The sequence below is a fragment of the Euprymna scolopes genome, chromosome 25, assembly GCF_053919585.1.
Source record: "Euprymna scolopes isolate OS-2025 chromosome 25, ASM5391958v1, whole genome shotgun sequence".
In the NCBI taxonomy this organism is placed as follows: domain Eukaryota; kingdom Metazoa; phylum Mollusca; class Cephalopoda; order Sepiida; family Sepiolidae; genus Euprymna; species Euprymna scolopes.
In genome coordinates, this window is record NC_136506.1 from 107,676,655 (window position 1) to 107,698,683 (window position 22,029).

At 31.6% G+C, this 22,029-nt stretch overlaps 2 protein-coding genes across 2 annotated transcripts in view; one reads left to right on the top strand and one right to left on the bottom strand.

Moving 5' to 3' along the window:
- Positions 1–3,980, bottom strand: part of LOC145247564 (actin-related protein 2/3 complex subunit 5-B-like) — a 32,672-nt gene extending 28,692 nt beyond the window's left edge. The window contains exon 1 of the mRNA XM_080109410.1: positions 3,671–3,980. Coding sequence (XP_079965536.1) covers positions 3,671–3,807 — 137 coding nt within the window. The 5' untranslated portion in view covers positions 3,808–3,980. The remainder of the gene's footprint in view (positions 1–3,670) is intronic.
- Positions 3,981–10,020: 6,040 nt separating this feature from the next.
- Positions 10,021–21,555, top strand: LOC145247565 (large ribosomal subunit protein uL29-like). Its single transcript, XM_080109411.1, has 4 exons — positions 10,021–10,100; positions 10,538–10,612; positions 20,091–20,152; positions 21,286–21,555. Exons 1-4 carry the CDS (start codon positions 10,098–10,100, stop codon positions 21,515–21,517), a joined length of 372 nt encoding a protein of 123 aa, XP_079965537.1. The 5' UTR covers positions 10,021–10,097; the 3' UTR covers positions 21,518–21,555.
- Positions 21,556–22,029: the final 474 nt, after the last annotated feature.

Genomic DNA, 22,029 nt, shown 5'->3' on the forward strand with positions numbered 1-22,029 from the left:
TTATTATCAGATGAACACTACTCTACCAAATTATCAAATAAAATGAAAGTAAAAGTCAGTATTTAAATATTTGTAGAAGGTGCTCAGTTTCTAATCCAACGTTCTAGTAAATGGATCACCCATTTTGGAACCACCCAACGTTTTTAGGCGCAATTTCGCAAATTTAGCATTTATAAGCAATTTACATTTTTTCAAGATTATTTTAAAAATGTGAAATTAAAAATAATGGCTAAACTACTTAAAACAGATAAACTTTAGCCTAAGAACGTTTAGTGGTTTTAAAACGGGTGATCGATTTACTAGAACGCTGCATTAAAACTGAGCAGAACTTACAAATATTCAAATATCGACTTGTTTTTTCATTTATTTATAATCTGGTAAACTAGTATTCCTTTCATAATAATCTGCTGTAAAAAAAAAAGACGAAAATAAAAAAATAGAGAAGGGGCAACATTCTTCAGGTATGCCGATTATTTAAAATGAAAAGTTTCAAAACATTAAAAGCATATAGATTGGTAGAAAAACTACATTTTTATTTGTTTAGTCAGTTATCTGTTGTGTGTGTGTATATAACTGTGGCTACCGAGAGTAAGAAGCAGGCCGATGCATATGACAGCGCAAGATCACTTCCTGATTAAGTTGTAGGTATAGATAGCTTCCGGTATTCAACCACGTGGTCACGCTAATAGGCAGAAAAATATGGCTACCAATATGTGTTACTGATTGTCCATGTATGTTCTAAAGAGAAAAAACAATTCTCCATTTGGATAATAATTATTATAATTGCACATTGAGAGAATTTTAATCTAACAAAATATAGTAAGTGAACTAGTTTTTGAACCTTTAATTTCTATTGGAGAAAGTCAAATATTTCATTTTATTTTTTTTTACTGCAAAACAAACAATTTTTATATAATATTTTTCAGTTCATTGTTTTAATAAAAAATAAAACTTTTCATTGAGTATTTCCAAAATAGTTAGCATTTTTCATGGCAATTTTTTTTATTTTTATTTTTTTTTCACGATTAGTGAATTTTCAATATTTTAGCACTGGGTGTAATTTATTTCTTTGAAATATATTTAAAATTTCAAGTTTTTGTTTTTTATAAGATTTTAACTGTAAATAATTTACATGACGGGTTAGTTTTACTATACACAGATTCGAAAAAGTTGTCAAAAAAACAAATATATAACAAATAAAATATATCGATAAACATGATTTTCGAAACAATTACACGTTTTAAAGTGAGTAAAACCACTAAAAACCTTTCCAGATAGGTAGAAGAGTAACTCATCTTGCCTTTGATAACATTTATTTGTTATATATTTGTTTTTGACAACTTTTTCGAATCCACGTGTACAGTAATAAAAACCCAAAATTTAATTTAACTTGGAAATATTTAAAATACATGTGCATACACTGCACAGTGCACAAGCACTCTTATTACCATAATAATAGCAATAATAAAAAACTGGTGTAGATGACATCGACTGGTACCACTCCAACTTGTTGTGAAGGGTTAGGGAGGATGGAAAGACCAAGGTGGGAGAGTACTAACCAAATTTCCACTGGAAGTATGCAGTTCAAATCTGGTACATTGGGGAGACATTTTGTCATCCAAACCCCAGGAAACACCAATGGCCGATGCCAACGAGAAATCAGTGACAACGGCTGTTGCGATAACATGCAATCATCTGCACAAGTGGTCAAGAGGTGGAGAAGAACACTGGAAATCTGGGGAGACTTGTCACTTCATCTCCAGGGAACACCACAGGTTACTGCCAGTGAGCGATCACTGATGATGACCTGTGAGACAACTAATACGCGCTACACATTTTGATGAAAAACATGGGGAAAAAATGGACATAGAAGAACAGAAAACCAAAACATTAATTTCTGTATTTAAAGTAATAGTTATTCAAATATTTCAACATATAATCTTGTGGGCAAAATCCAGCTTCCCAATAAGGGGCACTCTGGATAGAAACAAAAATAAAAATTGTCTCAGTCATGAAAGATTTCTCCTCCACCGACAGAGGACAGAAAAGGTAAAGTGCAGCATCAAAACAGATACTACACTGTGATCTTGTTCCGAAGGCCAAAAGATATTTGTGTTTAATGTTTCTTTAATTGTTTATTCCCTAAATTCATAATTCAGTTTTATCAGTATTAAATTGTATATTGCTTTAAAATTAATTTTACATAGGTAATATTTATATTTTATATTGAATAAAGTTCATCAGTTTCAGTATTAATCGAACTGTGTTTCTTTTTAAAAATGTTTTATTGCTCTTTTTCAAATGGCCCTCATATGGTACTGACAGCCTGACATCTTACCAACATTGCCTGCAGCCATTTTTCAGTTAACAGGCCTCCTTCTTACTCTCGGTGGCCGTGATATAACGCCCCCCCCCCCCGAATTTTCGTTTGTTAACTACATTATGTACGTTTACTTATGTTTCCGTTTAAATTTATGTTTTTTTCCACTATTTAAAAACCAAACATTTTATTCAACTTCTTAATTTTATAACGAGTTTACTGTAAAGAACAATTTCAAAAATAAATGATAACGCCCATCTATTTCAAGAAAATGATGCTGTGAACAGAGTATTTTATTTATTTATTTTTACAAACAGGATGTGTTTCGTCCAAAACAAACTTAAACATTTGAAACTGACAGTATTTCTTAGTTCACATTTTAATTTTCCTCTCATCGGTTTTTATGGATATCAAGTTCGGCATTAACGCCTATTCTAATTATGCTTGCGTTGAAATAAAGGTGTGGAGTTTTTCCTTTGAAATCATCTGAATAAGTTTTTTCTTTTTAAAATATTAATCGGTATTTAGGCAAAATCTGAAGTGCCATTTTTTTAAGGGCTTTTCTAATTAAATTCAATTTCTACGGTATCTTGTTTCTTAAATTTTTAAGTGTAAATAAAGAATAGTTACAAAACGCCTCCCTTCTCACCATGTTAAGAATGGATTTCTAAATAACGTCATTATTTTAGCACGGTCCGTATTCAGCATAAGTACCGATTATTAATCTAAATATAAAATCGTGAGACGATTTAGGAGATTTTTAACGAGTGATAAAATTATGAAATTAGTATTTAGTTTCTTATTTAGAATTCAACCTAATTAAAAATAAATAAATAAATCATACAAATCATTATATGTACCCGTTAAAGAATGAACAGGTCATATTCCAAAAACCACGTAAATTGATCAAGTTTTCTCGCAACACTCTTGAGAGAGAGAGAGAGAAAAAAAATACAAGGGCAGATAAGTTCAGAATAATTCAAATTTGAGATCAGCCGTGTCGTGTAATGCTACCAATTTCACATTAATCGCTTAAAATAAAGCTACTTGATCAATTTACATGATTTCTAGAATGACATTTCCACTCCGTGACGAGTAGATACAAAGATTTGTCTGTATATATGTATTTTTTTCTATTAGGTTAAATTTTGAATAAAAACGAAACGTATTTATTTCACAATGTCTACAAAAATTTAAAGAGGGGTCGTATTTTTTTTTTGTTGTTGACACACACACGCAAAAACAAACAAACATTAAATATTAAAGCTTGTAGCAACTGGGCCATCTATAAAAAATATACATAAATGATTACTTGTAGTTTAAAAATAAATAAATAAGTTTAAAGGATACGAATTGAGAAGGTTGGTAACTTCGCTAACATTGGGTCCTTTTTCTTGTTCTTCTGTCACCTCGTCGTGGTATTTGTCCTCATCGAACTGATCGACGTCCACTTTCCGGAACTTACAGGCACCCGTATTCTTCGACATGGCGTACTAATTGCTATTTGATATTTTTAAGTGTACTTTCGGTTTCCTTTTTTTATAGGAAAACCAATTTTTCTTATTTTAAAGAAAAAGGCAATGTTGGCCAGAAAATGACAAGAAAATTTTAAGCACGCCCCGGAAATAAGCTTCACCTTCCGGAAGTTAGCCTCAGTTTCAACATATAAAAAAAGCGGTCTTACTAAAAATGTACGTCTACTTTATGTCCGTCTAATTGCTGCTGCTCCTGATGATTATGAAGCAACTTCTTTAAAGCCACTTCCGGTTTTTGACAGTGGAAATTATCGTGTGCTATTTAAAAACAATATATATATATTATCTTTGTTAAAAAAATACAATAATGTTCGGACAAGTGATCTTTTCCTAAGAATTTGTAAAATACAATAACAGATCTGCATAAAATAAAATTAGAATTATATTTAGTAATTTACACTACTTTTGGAGGATTAAAAAACAAAAAAAGAATCGAGTTTTCGACCATTCGCATGCTGTTTGTTTTGTTTTTGCGTTAAACATTTTTGTTAAAAAATGCTTTTTTTTATTTATCTTTTTATTTTCAGAATTAGGGAAATATTTAAAAAAAATAATAATAAAATACGAGTCAAAAGTAAAAAGGAAAACACTCTGGCCTACAAAAATGCCCAGACGGTCCCATCGACATTTCCAAGTACGGGCGCCTCGGGCGAATCGAAGTATTCTAAAACGGTTTTTAGTCATATGTCAAATACATAGAAAAAGCAAAAAAAGCGTAACGGAAGATTAGGTGACTACTGACTCGGTGTGAGCAAATAAAACGCTATTGTTTCAGTTTTTTTTGTTTTGTTTTTTTCACTGTTTTGTGTTCGTTTTTAGTATTATATTATAATACTTATAAAAATATATCACTTTATGAAATATTTATTTATATTTGGCAAGGTTGACTTGAGATGTCCACAAGATAGCGACTGAACGAATGTAAAAAATGAAAATGGAACGGAACGCACATTTAAGCGAAACGAGAATATCGCGTCAATAATAATAATAATAATAAGCGTGTATTAATTTTTAACTAATCTATACTTGTTATGAATATGTTAAAAAAAAAAGACACAGTAGTGTTTACTTTTGTTTTTTTGTTTTTTTTGTTGTTTTCTTAGGGGTTTTGGGGTCGCTGTTGTTGTCGTTGTAAATTTACCGTTTGCATGGTATTAACCCCTGAACGCTTGGACTACGCACGAGCGCGCGGTAGCATACACAAATTTACATTGGTCGTCGCTCGTCAACAAGTACTTTTCCTAATATTAATGCGTGCGTGTTGTTTACACTGGTCGCCATGTGTTGTTTTCGCGCACGCAAAAACAACACATGGCGACCAGTGAAAACAACACGCAATACACTGGATAATAAACGCATTAATATCAGGAAAAGTACTTGTCATCACTTTAAAGAAAAGTGTGGAGGTTGACCTAATGTAAATTCGTTTATGCGCTCGCGCGTTGTCCCAGGGTTTAGGTGTTAATACCATGCAAACAGTAATTTTGCGACGGGCTTGAATATCAGATTCGTTGTCAGCGACCCCAAAACCTCCTTAAAAAACAATTGTTTTTGGTTGGGGCTATTATGGTATTAAACGACATATTTACCTTTTCTTTTGGTTGGTGTTTATTTTTTCGACTAGTCTAAGTTTTACGTAACAATTTAATAAAGAAAACATAAAAAAAAAAAAAATGAAATGAAATAACATAGAAATATTTGTTTTTTATTTTTCCATTTATTTTTTTTAATTCAACTAGTCTGTACTTTCGCATGACGATTTAATAAACAAAAAATACAATAAAAATTAAATTTCATGTTAAATCTCTGCATAATTACCGAAAGAAAACAATGAAATAAAAAAGTAAAAACTTCTCTTATAGTCTTCTAAATTATTAAATCATTTCTCTCTGATAGGTTCATAAGAGTAGTAGTTGATGCGCAAAAATCAGAAGCTCACAGTATTAATGCTGGAGTCCCTCAGGGGTCCATCCTTGGCCCAACTCTTTTCCTGATCTACATTAATGATCTTACAAATCACATCATAGACATTTTTGCTGATAACACTACCATCTATGGTAACACATCTAAGACAGTAAACGACCAAGTTCTCTCCAATTCTCTCTCTTCTGATCTTGATCACGTTGTACAATGGGGAAAGGAGTGGCTGGTTACTTTTAATGCATCTAAAAGCAAGCTTCTATCTTTACATCATCAACGTTCTGATCCCCATCTGGTATCAATTAAAATGAATGGCTCTCGTCTTGGGGAGGCCTCAAGTTTTGACAATCTTCTGGGCTTGACCTTTACTCCTGATCTTAAATGGAACTTGTACATCAAATCTGTTGCTAAGGCTGCTGAAAAAATGGTGGGATCCTTCTATCGATCCAGTAGATATCTCACTGCTGATGCAATTCTCTATCTATATAAGAGCCAGATACGTTCACAGGAGCTGCTAGAAAGGGCTTGTCCTGCCTTGATAGAGTTCAAAATAGACTTCATGGCCTCGTGGGAGATGTCCTTTTCTCTTCACTGTAACCTCTATCTCACAGAAGAGATGTTGCAAGTTTGTTTCTGATGTATCGTTATTTTCATGAAAAGTGTTCGACTGAGCTTCAATCTATGGTCCCCCTCGCCAAACTTTCACAAGAAACACTCGTCTAGCTGAAAACACTATCAATAATTCCCCCCCCACTCTTTATTTGTGCCTAAACCTAAACGTAGATTCCATAAACAAAGCTTCTTTCTTAGAATTGCACGCCTGTGGAATCGTCTTCCGTTTTCTTGCTTTCCAGTTGACTACAATATGGTTGTCTCCAAGTCCAACGTAAACAAGTTTCTGATGAGCCATTCCACTTGTTAACAAATTTACCGAATTTCCATTACTGACGATTACTACATTCTCCAATTAATTGCTGTACACTCTTACCCCTTATTGCCGGAGTGGTCTCTGGGCCTTGATAAGTGGTTATGCCTATGTAAAAAAAATTAAAAAAAAAAAAAAAATCTTTTTGTTTTCGTTTATTTTTTTTTTTCCAAATAGAATTTTATCAGCAGTGGAGTTTTTTTTTTTTTTTTTTTTTTTTTTTTTAACAATTTTTTTTAAATACTGTAAATCTGCATAAAATAAAAAATAGAATCAGTTTGTTTTTTTAAATTCTTATGCCCAAAACAATAAGCAATTGTTGCCGCGTCAGCATTGACCTGTAGGGACGCCCTAGGCGACTAACAGCTAGATAATCCCTTTTAATGTTTTTCTGAAACTTTTGTCACAATATTATAATGTTAGGTAACCGAAACTGTCTCTGAAAATTGAAGAAAACTATTTGTTTATTTTTACGCTAGTTTAATTTTTAATAGTAGATCCCCCACCTCTAAAAAAACAACAACAAACAAGCAGTGTTCATCAAGTTGCTTTATTCTGCAAAATTCTTGGGCAGAAATATTGCGTTCAAATCTATACGTACATAGCAAGCAATCTATACGGACATAGCAAGCAATCTATACGTACATAGCTAGCAATCTATACGTACATAGATTGCTAGCTATGTACGTATAGATTGCTAGCTATGTACGTATAGATTGCTAGCTATGTACGTATAGATTGCTTGCTATGTCCGTATAGATTGCTTGCTATGTACGTATAGATTTGAACGCAATATTTCTGCCCGAGAATTTTGTAGAATGAAGCAACTTGATGAACACTGCTTGTTTTTTTTTTTTTTTTTGGGGGGGGGGGGTTGTTTGTTTGCTTTTGAGGTGGGGGATCTACTATTAAAAATCAAACTAGCGTAAAAATAAACAAATAGTTTTCTTCAAATTTAAGGGACAATTTCGATTATCTAACATTATAATTTTGTGATTAAAGTTTTAGAAAAATGATAAAAGGGATTATCTATTAGTCGCCTACAGGGGAATGCCGACGCGAAAGCGATTGCTTATTGTTTTGGGCATAAGAATTACAAAAAAAAAAAAAAAAAAAAAAAAAGAAAGAAAAACTGATTCTATTTTTATTTCATGCAGATTTCCAGTATTTAAAAACAAAATTGTTACAAAAAAAAATAAATAAATAAAAATAAAAAACTCGACTGTTGATTAAGTTCTATTTCGAAAAAAAAAAAAAAAAAAAAAAAAAATTTTTACTTTTTTTACTTTATTGTTTTCTTTTGGTAATTATGCAGAGATGGAACATGAAATTTAATTTTTACGGTATTTTTTTGTTGATTAAATATTTATGCGAAACTAGTTTAGTTGACTTTTCCAAAGTAAAAGAAAAAAAAAAACATTTCTTAGTTATTTCATTTCATTCTTTCTGTATGTTTTCTTTATTAAATTGTTACGTAAAACTTAGACTAGTCGAAAAAATAAACACCAACCAAAAGAAAAGGTAAATATGTCGTTTAATACCATAATAGCCCCAACCAAAAACAATTGTTTTTTAAGGAGGTTTTGGGGTCGCTGACAACGAATCTGATATTCAAGCCCGTCGCAAAATTACTGTTTGCATGGTATTAACACCTAAACCCTGGGACAACGCGCGAGCGCATAAACGAATTTACATTAGGTCAACCTCCACACTTTTCTTTAAAGTGATGACAAGTACTTTTCCTGATATTAATGCGTTTATTATCCAGTGTATTGCGTGTTGTTTTCACTGGTCGCCATGTGTTGTTTTTGCGTGCGCGAAAACAACACATGGCGACCAGTGTAAACAACACGCACGCATTAATATTAGGAAAAGTACTTGTTGACGAGCGACGACCAATGTAAATTTGTGTATGCTACCGCGCGCTCGTGCGTAGTCCAAGCGTTCAGGGGTTAATACCATGCAAACGGTAAATTTACAACGACAACAACAGCGACCCCAAAACCCCTAAGAAAACAACAAAAAAAAAACAAAAAAACAAAAGTAAACACTACTGTGTCTTTTTTTTTAACATATTCATAACAAGTATAGATTAGTTAAAAATTAATACACGCTTATTATTATTGACGCGATAATCTCGTTTCGCTTAAATGTGCGTTCCGTTCCATTTTCATTTTTTACATTCGTTCAGTCGCTATCTTGTGGACATCTCAAGTCAACCTTGCCAAATATAAATAAATATTTCATAAAGTGATATATTTTTATAAGTATTATAATGTAATACTAAAAACGAACACAAAACAGTGAAAAAAACAAAACAAAAAAAAACTGAAACAATAGCGTTTTATTTGCTCACACCGAGTCAGTAGTCACCTAATCTTCCGTTACGCTTTTTTTGCTTTTTCTATGTATTTGACATATGACTAAAAACCGTTTTAGAATACTTCGATAACTGCTAGTCGCCCGAGGCGCCCGTACTTGGAAATGTCGATGGGACCGTCTGGGCATTTTTGTAGGCCAGAGTGTTTTCCTTTTTACTTTTGACTCGTATTTTATTATTATTTTTTTTTAAATATTTCCCTAATTCTGAAAATAAAAAGATAAATAAAAAAAAAAGCATTTTTTAACAAAAATGTTTAACGCAAAAACAAAACAAACAGCATGCGAATGGTCGAAAACTCGATTCTTTTTTTGTTTTTTAATCCTCCAAAAGTAGTGTAAATTACTAAATATAATTCTAATTTTATTTTATGCAGATCTGTTATTGTATTTTACAAATTCTTAGGAAAAGATCACTTGTCCGAACATTATTGTATTTTTTTAACAAAGATAATATATATATATTGTTTTTAAATAGCACACGATAATTTCCACTGTCAAAAACCGGAAGTGGCTTTAAAGAAGTTGCTTCATAATCATCAGGAGCAGCAGCAATTAGACGGACATAAAGTAGACGTACATTTTTAGTACGACCCATAAAAAAAGTACAAAATAAAATATAAATTATTTCGTGAAATATTTTATATTTGATTTTTTATTTTAAATATCATGACATAATTAAATTTAAAAGCAAAAAGTTTTTAAAGAGAGCGAGTTGTATTTTAATTTAAAAAAAAAAAAAAAAAGAAAATAATGTTGGCAGAAAATACATACCGGAAGTTTTTTTTTTTTTTTTTTTTTTTTTATAATTACTATTCATAGAAATTTATTAAGATTTTATTTTAAAAAGTATTTCATAATTTATGAAATATTGTGAAAATATTTTAGAAAAAAAAAATAAATAAAAAATTGTGTTAAATACTTCTCATTTCAGTACTAATATCGTTATACCGGATATGCAGCTAATCACGTGATACAAAACTCTCGAACTTCCTTTCCTAGTTCAACTCCAATAAAGATGGTTAGTATTTTTTTCTCCGAATTTTATTATCTGTCTTAATCTCTTAAATAGTTTTACCTTTTCGAGCATATTTTTTATTATATCATTACTTTATCACTTCCATTATAGATTTATGTAATTTTCGTATATAGATCTATTCTTAAGTTTAATTTTAATGTTGAAATACCATTCTATATCTTCGTTTCAAACCGCGTGCATTTAAGTGTAAAACATGGGTTTTATTTTTCTTATTGTTTAAACGTTTAATATATTTGTGATAAATTGCAAGGATTTATTAAACGTCATATTTTCTATGTGTATTAAATTGAAAAATCACTTCCAACACAACTTTTCAATGAAAGGTGTGTATGTTTAGTCATAAAAAAAAAGATGAATATTCATTTCTGGAAAAGGTGTTTAACATAGAATATTCATAAACTCTTAATTTTAAATTCCAGGCTAAAGTTAAAGCCAAGGATCTCCGCGGAAAACGAAAGGATGAATTGAAAACTCAAGTCAAAGAATTAAAAAATGTAAGTATCGCTTGTATTTAAAATACTTTGCAGCGTTAATGTATTTTCACACGTGTCGGAAATCGCCATTGCGTTTCTGAACGTTTTAGTGATAGAATCTCAATACTGTTATTGTTCAAAATCAGAAACTTGTACTCCTACAAGTATGTGTGCATGCTATTTTTGGGTTTGTGTAACTATTCGAAAAAGTGTTTAAAAAAATCGGTAAATATCCAGATACGCTACTACAGAACACCGACCACTCTAATTTGCTTTTTTATAGGTAATTAAGGTCGCTGACAACGAATTTGATAGTCAAACTTGGGGCAAATTTACCGTTTGCATGGTATTAACCCCCGAACCCACGAATAACTTTCCACCATTTTGCAGCTTCCGTTTACGCTACGCGCGTGCGCTGCAGCATGAACGACGGCTTGCTTCATCTAGCAAACTGCCTTCTCACATGGCGTACCAAAAACTTACGGACTGACATTTTTTTAATGACTTACAGTTAAAGAAAAGTACAACAAATTGGACTTTTTTTTTTTTTTTTGTCTCGCGTAGTTTTTAATGTGGTTTACAAAAACATAAGCACCAAACATCTTTGTTTTTCATTCTTTTTTGCGGGAGGGGGATTCAATTATAGAACTTATGTGGCTTAATATGTGCTTTTGCAGTTTAGTTAAACATTTTTCAACGTACCGACATACCAATTAGAACACCATTTAACATTTTCCGAAGATTTTACTGTGTACATTGGGGGCATGAGCGGGGGGGGGGATGTGATGTTGGGGCGCGCGCGCCCCAACATCACATCCCCCCCCCCGCTCATGCCCCCAATGTACACAGTAAAATCTTCGGAAAATGTTAAATGGTGTTCTAATTGGTATGTCGGTGCGTTACTTTTTGAAAATTTGAAAATTCTATGTTCCAGGTAAAAAAAAAAAAAAAAAAAAACCAGATAAATTAACCCCCCCCCTCCTACTCCAACTTGGAGTGCTTTCCTTTTCTTGTTTTATTTCTTTTTCAGCTAATTTTAAATTTTCCACCCAAAAAGTGCTATAATGTATTTTTGAAAATTAGAAAATTCTATGTCCTGGAAAAAAAAAATCCCCTCACCCCCAACGTAGTTTGCTTGGTGAAGCCGTCGTTTATGCTACAGCGTGCATGCATGCGCGTAGCATAAACGGAAGCTGCAAAATGGTGGACAGTAGTTCGTGGGTTCAGGGGTTAATACTATGCAAACGGTAAATTTGCCCCAAGTTTGACTATCAGATTCGTTGTCAGCGACCTCAATTACCTATAAAAAAACAAATTAGAGTGGTCGGCGTTTTGTAGTAGCGTATCTGGATATTTACCGAAAAAGTTGTCAAAACAAATATAACAAATGTTATCAAAGGCAAGATAAGTTACTTTTCTACCAAACTGGATATAATTTTTCGTGTTTTTATTCAATGTAACATGTTTATTCAGCTCGAAAAGCATGCAGTGTTTACCGATGTACTGGAAAATTCAAAATGGCGTCCGACTCTCTTTCACACGGTAAGTTCGGGAAAAGGTGTTATAAATAATAAACTAGACAAAATACTATTAAAAAAAACACCTAATATGTCAAGTTATGTCACGGTAACATATTGAGCGAATTTCTAACAGTATTTTGTCTAGTTTATTATTTATTACACCTTTTTCAGAACTTACCGTGTTAGAGAGTCGACCGCCATTTTAAATTTTCCAATACATCGGTAAACACTGCATGCTTTTCGAGCTGAATAAACATGTTAAATTGAATAAAAACACAAATTATATCCAGTTCGGTAGAAAAGTAATTTCTTGCCTTTGATAACATTTATTTGTTTTTTGACAACTTTTTCGAATCTGTGTACAGAAATACAAACCCATTTACTCTTCTACCTATCTGCACAAGTTTAGTGGTTTTACTCACTTTAAAACTTAACTGGTTCGAAAATCATAGTGTTTATAGGTATATTTGGAAAAGAAAAATGGCGGTGTCAGTGCTCGCTATTGAAGTTTGGAAAATGAATTCGAACTAAAAAAAAATTACACAATACGGTACTTGTACAGTTTAATCAAGACATTAAAAAATGAATATCCGAGTTTAAATTCCATCTATCCGTTATGGAATGAAGCCCCCCCCCCCCCCCCCGCAAAAAAAAAATTAACTTAATTTCTATTTTTCGCTGTTAAAAGATACCGAGCAAAAGTTTTTTTTTTATATATAAAGATGTGGAGGGGAGTGTCGGCGCTTTAAATGGAGTTATCTCCCCGTGGCGTGTTCATAAAATTCAAAGATGTCTACCTTCAACACGCTGTCATAAAGGTGTTCTGCTGTAAACAAAAAAAAACAAAAAAACAGCGCTATATCAAATTCAGTTTCTTTCTTTTTTCTTTTTTTTTTTTCAGTTCAAAACGGAAACGTACAATATAACCTTTACGATATTTTCCATTAATGTTTGATTACACTGTACAAGTGCCCAAAATACTGTTAGAAACCCACCGAATATGTTCGCTTATGTTACGGTAACATTAAGTTTTTAACAGTATTTTGTATAATTTAGTTTGAACCCATTTTCCCAAACTTGGCGTATTCAACAGCAAGCACACCGCCATTTTGCTTTTTCAAATATACCGATAAACATTATTTTCGAATCGATTACGTTTTTAAAGTAAAATCACTAAACCTGCAGGTAGAGTAAATTATCTTGCCTTTGATAACGTGTTATATATTTTTTCGAATATTAGTACCCCACACACACACACACTTAAAGTTTTCTAGTGGTAGTCGGGTGTGCTGAGAACGGATATCGTATTTAAATTTGGGGTCAGCAACTAGTTTTCATGATACTGAAAAGCGTACTTTTCCGCATGTTTCATGTATGAAGGAGATTTGTATCTAAACTTCTGTTGTGATTATTAATCGACTGTCTTTGTCTTGCGTTCAGAAATTACAAGTATTTTACACATGCTAGTGTATATTAGGGAAAACTAGTTGCTGGCCCCAAATTTAAATGCGATATTCGTTCTCAGCACACAAAACAACTTTCTAAAGTTTGTGTTGGCCTACCAGACCACAACTACTCTGGTTTTACCTTCAGATCAAATCAGAATTAAAAAAAAATATTACAGTAATTTTCGATTTATATGTAAATATATCGTAAATTAACCTAAAAGTTTTAACTTTATTTTTAAAGCATGTTTTAGTTTACAAGTGTTAGAACGGAGGAAAAGTGTCACTTGAAGTTTTGATACAGAATTACAGCTAATTATCATTAATCGTACGAAAATATCAATTTGGATTTTCGAGTGACTTAAGACTGACCAGTCGGGCTTTTTTTTCTTGTTCCAACTTAGTTGGCACTTTGTAAGCAAAAACCACAGGTATTTTTAAATCAACGCAAGAAAAAAGGTCGATGTAGCCTGGTTATCCCACTGAGAACTTTACCTGCAAAGAATGTTCAATTCCGAAAGCCGTTCGTGACATGTGGTTGGGGGTAATACTCCAGGTGTATCAATTTTTGTAGTCACGTGCTAATAAAATATAAACTCGTAATTTCTCTTAAAAGTGGGTGGTTTATTTTCTTTATGGATTATACTTCCAAAATAAACTAAAGTTGTATAAAAAAAATTTTAACTAATGAATTTAATTGAATTTTACGATTTCAGTATTCAATTTTTTAAACTATAAAAATCTTTCTATTGATTCTATTACGATATTTTCAGGGTCAATGTGAAATTTTATGCTCTTTCCAATAAACCGAATATTTTAGACGTTTTTAAATTCATGCCCCCCCCCCTCCCATTTTGAAATGTCTATTAAAAAGTAATTTACTCACCAAAGTTTTATATCACAAATTGAAGATAAGATTAATATTCAAATTTAAAACTTTTTTTTTTTTTTAAATGAAACCTTGGTCTTTGCTCCTTTAATTGAGGAAAAAAAAATAGGGTTTGGATTACATTTTTCGAGTAGTTATAAGCTTGAAAAGAAAGGAGGTCGAATTATTCAATATTTTTCACAAAGTTTCTGACATGCCTAGTAATATTCCTAAAAAGCACTTTGCAGGTAAGTCCTCAGTGGGATAACCAGGCCACATTCATTTTAATAATAGTTATGTTGTACTCAAGTGTACAACGATACATGATAGTCAATAACAATCCCAAACATTCGTACACCATGTGACAATAGTTGCTGCTGCAGTGCTGCACTAGCAGTATCAGAATTTTTGTAGGAATTTTTGACACCCCTAACACGAAACTGCGAATACAATATAAAAATCTCGTAATTTCTCTGTTAAAAGTGGGTTATTTATTTTCTTTATGGATTATACTTCCAAAATAAACTATTACAGTTGTTTTAAAAGTAATAAAAATATTTTTTTTTTTTTTTTAAACAGTAATGAATTTTCCGAACTCAATATTTTTAAATTTTTAAACTCAATATTTTTAAATTTTAAAATTTTAAAAATCTATCAAAATTTTTCTATTGATTCTATTTTTACGATATTTTCAGGGTCAATGTGAAATTTTATGTTCTTTCCAATAAACCGAATATAATATTTTAGACAAACGTTTTTTTTTTTTTATTCACGGTTCCCCCCCCCCCCCAGTGTCTATTACAAAGAAAATACTTAATTTCGTCTCGGATAAGTACATAATTATTTACTCACAAATTGAAGAGAAAAGGTCAATACATAATATATTCAAATTTAAAAAAAAACGGACATCGTGTTCTTGTAGAATTTTACCTGTAAAGTTTGAAGTTTAAAACCTTTTTTTAAACCACGTTATTTGTTTTTTCTTTTTTCTTTTTTTTTTTTTTAATGGAACCTTGGTCCTTGCTCCTTTAATTGAAAAAAAAATTAGGGCTTGAATTACATTTTTCGAGGAGTTATAAGCTTGGAAAGACAGGGGGTCGAATAATTCACGCCTCCAATTTTGTAAATGTCTAAAAATAATTAATTTCGACTCGGATAAGTACATAATTATTTACTCACAAATTGAAGAGAAAAGGTCAATACATAATATATTCAAATTTAAAAAAAAACGGACATCGTGTTCTCGTCGAATTTTACCTGTAAAGTCCGAAGTTTAAAACCTTTTTAAAAAAAAAACACGTTTTTTTTTTTTTTTTTTTTTTTTTTTTAATGAAATCTTGGTCCTTGCTCCTTTAATTGAAAAAAAAAATTAGGGCTTGAATTGCATTTTTCGAGGAGTTATAAGCTTGGAAAGATGGGGTGGAATTATTCGCTATTTTCACAAAAAATTCTGATACTGCTAGTGCTGCACTCTGGATGAGACTAAGGAGAGATCTTATTGACCAAAAGCTGTCCTTCACTAAGCCTGTCCAAGTCAAAGCATCAAACACGCCTTTCAACTATCGGCACATCTTTAGCAGTGTCAGAAATCGCCATTAAAAATGCGTGATAAAAACTTGAATAATTAGACTTACTATCTTTCGAAGCTTATAACTAGTTAAAATGTAATTTAGGGTTTGTATTACTGTACACATAGATTCGAAAAATTTGTCAAAAAAACAAATATATAACACGTTATCAAAGGCAAGATAAGTTACTTTTCTACCTAACTGGATATATTTTTCGTATTTTTATTCAATGTAACATGTTTATTCAGCTTAAACTGTTTACCGATGTATTGGAAAATTCAAAATGGCGCCCAACACTCTCTTTAACACGGTAAGTTCAGGAAAAGATGTTATAAATAAACTAGACAAAATACTGTTAGAAATTCGCTCATGTTACCGTGACATAAGTTGACATATATTCGGTGTTTTTTAATATTTTGTCTAGTTTATTATTTATAACACCTTTTCCCAAACTTACCATGTTAAAGAGTGTCGGGCGCCATTTTGAATTTTCCAATACATCGGTAAACACTGCATGTTTTTCGAGCTAAATAAACATGTTACATTGAATAAAAACACAAAAACTATATCCAGTTTGGTAGAAAAGTAACTTATCTTGCCTTTGATAACATTTGTTATATATTTGTTTTAACAACTTTCTCGAATCTGTGTACAGTAATACAAACCCGTAATTTAAACCTTTTTTTTTTTTTTTTTTTTATAAAAGGAGCAAAGACTGAATTTTAATAAGTTTAATAGCAAAATATGCAAGGTTATTTTTAATTGGTTTTCTTTTAAAAAGATTTCAAGAAAATCAACTAATTTTAACTTCGAATATAATAAATATATATAAATTCCAAAATCGCTTACCTAGAAAAATATTTCAATGGGTACTTCTATTCTTCATTGTTATGAATTTATTGGAATTTTATATTCCATGTACTTTTTAAATCTTTCAAGTAAGGCTTCAAAAATACCGCGATATCAGATAGTCACACCTGGAAGAAAGGGAGACAAACGTTTGTCTCCCTTTCTCCCAGGTGAGAACTTCGGTGGCCTAAAAGCGCCAGCCAGAATTAATCTCCCTTTCTATTTCTTACATGTGTTTGTAAACAAAAGTTAGTAAACAAAAGTTAGTAAATATAGGCCACCACCGCACTTGAAAAATGATCACATTTTACTTAGTTTTTGCCGTTTTAAAAAAAAAATTCCACTACAATTTTCCTTTTATTCTCTTAAAGGAATACATGAGTCTTTTATTTAATTTTATTTCTTTATGGAGTTTTTTTTTTTTACGTTACAGGTAGATTTGCACAACTTTTTAAATTAGATTTTATTTATTGATCTTTTATCTTCAATTTGTGATATATAAATCTGGGTGAGAAAATTATTTTCATTTTAATAGACATTTCAATGGGGGGGGTGAACTTTTTAAAAAAAAAAAAACGTTTATTTAGAATATATTCGGTTTATTGGAAAGAGCATAAAATTTCAAATTAAACCTGAAAATATTGTAAAAATTGAACCCATATTAAAATTTTCAATTTAAAAATCTAACTCATAAAATTCAATTCTTTTCACTACGTAGAAAAAATGGCTGCATGAGCGCGCGCAGGCACTTTGTAAACACTTTTTATTTAAAAAAAAAAAAAAAAAAAAAAAAAAATTTTTTAAACTTTATTTTGTAAGTATATTCCATAAAGAAATTAAACAAACCACTTTAAAAAGAAATTACAAGTTTTGTATATTTTATTTGCAGTTTTAAGGGTGTCAAAAAATTCCCAAGAAATTGACACACCTAGCACATTTTTCCATATAAGTCCCTAATCTGTCCACATTTGGAATGCTGTGGCCTAAAGACGACTTTGAACGGGTTCGGTGTAGAGCAACACAACCTGTACCGGGCATCTCCAATTTGCCTAATCCTGAACACCTGTCTGTCTTAAATTCAGCAGACAATGTGCCAATATAATTCGGACCTAAAAAAAGTTTTGATAATGTCCACCATAAAAGATCTTGCACCAACTGTGGCAATTGCTTGTTCGCCAAATATGGATATAGGCAAGCTCCTTCTACAGCAGATATCCTAACTGTAATCTCTGAACATATATACCAAACACGGCTTTTGACAGGGTATGGCACGATGGTCTTCTCAGGAAAATCAGATCATACGGTATCACTGGACAAAAACTTAACAATTAAATCCTTACATAAGAACCCAGGTTGTCATCAACGGTCGTACATCTAAACAGTGATATAAATGGAGTACCTCCAAGGTTTATCCTTGGACCTTTATCATTCCTAATATTCATAAATGACCTCCCTGATGAAATAGGTTTCTGAGATGGGTAAATTTGATGACACCATGCTCTATAACAGGCCTGAGGTGGGGGGGACAAATAAACACATGGAAATAGAGAACCTCCAATCTGGTTAAATGGACAAAAATGGATGGTCACATTCAAAGCTGCCAAGACTAAGCTTGTTTCCTTCAATAATTACAAGAAACCTTCTCAACCACCAATAGGTATGGCTAAAAATACATTACCTGAAAGTACTTCCTTTAAACTCCTCAACCTAATGTTCAGAGAACATTAGTTGGGACAGATACATTGAGAGCATTGCTAGGGCTGCTGTGAGGAAAGTGGGCTCTCTCTACTGTGCTAGAAAGCTATTTATGCCTGAAAGTATCCTATACCTTAAGGCCACCATTCGACCATGTATAGAGTATTGTCACATTTGGGCTGGTGCATCTGCTACTAATATCTTCATCTGGAGTTGTCTAAGCTTCAACCTCTGTCCCATCAACGAAATGTTGCATCTCTGCCTGTTCTGCAAGTATTTTAATGGTGAATGCTCTGAACTACAAGCACTTGTACCCCCCTCTATGTAAATACCCCCAACAAGCAAAATCCCACCCTCTACACAGATCCCTAGATGTAAGAAAGCCTTCTACTCCAATAGTTTGTTCCCCAGAACTGCTAGACTTTAGAACTCCCTTCTGGGATTCTGTTTTCCCAACTGTATTGACATGCAAAAGTTAAAGTGTAATGTAAACATATCTTGCTGCTCACTTCCCTACATGTAACTATATGTCCCGATAGTAGCATCCTGCATCAAATTGGCACTGTGCCTTGTTTGGGGTGAAAATGGAATTTAAAAATATTTTTTTAAATGTTTATTAAATGCCTTTACTTTCTTTTGCTCGTCGTTCTTTCCAGTTCAGTTTTTGGATGAACCTTGATTTCCAAACTTTTGGATGAAAACTTTTTGTGTGTATGCATCATCTGAAGTTTGTTAATACGATCATAATACCATTTAGATTTTAATTCTAAATTGTTCTTTAGATTTAACTAAAGATGTTTATCATCTGTATATAAATTCATAGCATTATATTCAATCTGCTAAATTGTAGTTGTACAAACACAGCATTTAAGATCAAGGAAATAGCTTTTAATCATCGTAATCATGCTGACGATAAAGCAATATCGCTAAAAGTTGAATTTTTAAAAATCTACCACATAAATTTTGGTGTACAATATTTACTTGGGTAATATTTTGTATTTTTTTTATCCACTTTTGTTAGTCATAAAAACAATTTATCAAATGTACGTGATCTAAGCTTAAATGTTTTTCTATGATAAACTTTTGCAAATTGCAATTGTGTTAATAAGACAAGGAAAATCAAATTTTTTGTTTTTAATCTATAATTTTAAGTCCTTGCCATCTTCTAAATTACACTGAAGTTAAAAGAACTGGTTGATAGATTTAAGAACCGTACACTTTTTTTTTTTCTAGTTAAATGTTCTAAATGGATATATGAAGTTGCATATCCTCAAATCTTGTATATTTTCCAGTAATTTCCATGTCCAATAATATGAAATCTTTTACGTATGGAATTGCATTTTTATTTTAAAATCACTATTTTAGCAAATATCAACTTTTTTTTTTTTATTTTATTATTAGTAAAAAGATTTGGACAAAAATTGTCAATTATCAACCTTAGTTTTCTTAAAACTTTACTTGTACAAATGTTTAAAAGGTTGACTATTTCATATATGTACAAATTATGCAGTAAACTTTTATTTAAGATTAACCTGAATGCTTTTCTTTACACAGGAACTTGCTCATCTCAGGGTTGCGAAAGTAACTGGAGGTCAAGCTTCAAAATTGTCTAAAATGTAAGTTTTTACACTTTTCTTTTTAATTCACCTTCTCTATCATTGGAAATGATTTGTATACCATACATTACAACCATGTAATATCCCTACAGCCACCTACCTTGAAAATGCTGCTGTCAAACCTGAGATAGTTATATGGAATGTCAGTAGCAACCTTGGTCGAGTGTCCCTAATGATAGATCTGAACAGAGCTGAAAGGGAGAAACAGACCAAATATCAAGGTCTCACATATATGAAAAAGTGGAATCTTAAGATGTCCTACCAGTTTGTATAGGTGCCACAGGGCTTATGAAGAACCTGAAGTCCTACCTAACTAATATTCCTGGTGAACCAAGTGCAAAAGAGATCCAGACAATTGCACTCAAGGGAACAAGGATACTAAAAAGAACTCTCGGCTGGTTTCAATAAAAAGCAGGGCAATGTTGGCAGCTGATTTGGCTGCCCCATACCCAACATTACAATCTTCAAAGGAAGTTTAAATGTATTTGATAATTTGTATTCACAAACATAATGGAGAATGAAAGCATTGGCAAATATGCATAAAAGTATTAGCTTTCAATTGTATTTTAAAAAAAATACTAATCTTTGTATGTACCCATCATGGGATAAAGCTGTCATGTTCCAAAAATCACGTAAATTGAATAGAGTAGTTTTATTTTGAACCTAAGAAAAAATAACTCGATAATCAAATCTTTCTAGATAGCCTTGTAATGCTAATGCTCTCACATTAATCGTTTAAAAATAAAAAAAAAACTACTTGATAAATTTAAATGACTTGGCATATTTTCGTTTCCTAAAGAGTATATAATACATCAAAGATGGCTGTATTTTGTCTATTTAGGTTGAACTGGGTTTACAGTTTTTTAATTAAATATGCTTAAAACTAATATTGGAATGCTGAAAATGTAATAAATACAATAGTTGAACACTGTTCAATTAATTGAAATTGTTTCAATGTTAAATTAAAAAGAATGAAGTACTCGTGTATTTGTTAACCAATTTTGTATTTTAAAAATTTAGTCTAATCTAAGTTGCTATTAGATTTATTCTATTTTATAACTGTATATTACACTGAATTTTGTAATCTTTCTGTCTTGTTTTCCAAGTTAATATTCTGTCTTTTAATATTCCAGTCGTGTTGTCCGCAAGTCGATTGCCCGTGTCTTGACTGTCATTAATCAAACACAGAAGGAGCATCTTCGTAAATACTACCGTGGCAGAAAATTCAAGCCCAAGGATTTGCGTCCCAAGAAAACTCGTGCCATGAGACGACTGATGACTCCACATGAACAATCCTTGATCACACATAGACAAGCGAGGAAAAGGATGTTGTGGAAGGTCAGGAAATATGCTGTCAAGGCTTAACTGGTGATTGCTACAATAAAACCTGTACAATTTAAAAACTTTGTTTTGTTTTAATCTTAACGCATGCAACAACTTTTACGTCTATTTAAGAAATGGTTAATATTAAATAGAAATGCTGCTCATTTATGCTTATTAAAATTATGTTCTGGGAGTTTCCGTTTAAAAATAAATGTAATTGGTTAACAAAAAAGGAATAGGCAGAGTACACTTTGCTAGGGCAGTAGTTTTGTTCTTAGATTAAATTTAACATTAGGTAATCAAATGTTAATCTTGATCTATACTCCAGGAATATGAAAGAAAATGAAAAAGTTGAGATTGCCTTAAGCGTAAATTTCTTAGCAACTTTTTTTTTTTGTCTTGTTTCAAACTAAACTCTTTTAGTTCAATTCTACTGTAAGTACTTTGAATATGTCCATTTTGCTAAAAAAAAATAAATTAAAATTTGCTTTTGGAAGAATACAAATATTTTGAATGATCCTTATAGTAAAATTAAAAATAATTCTCAGTGCCTT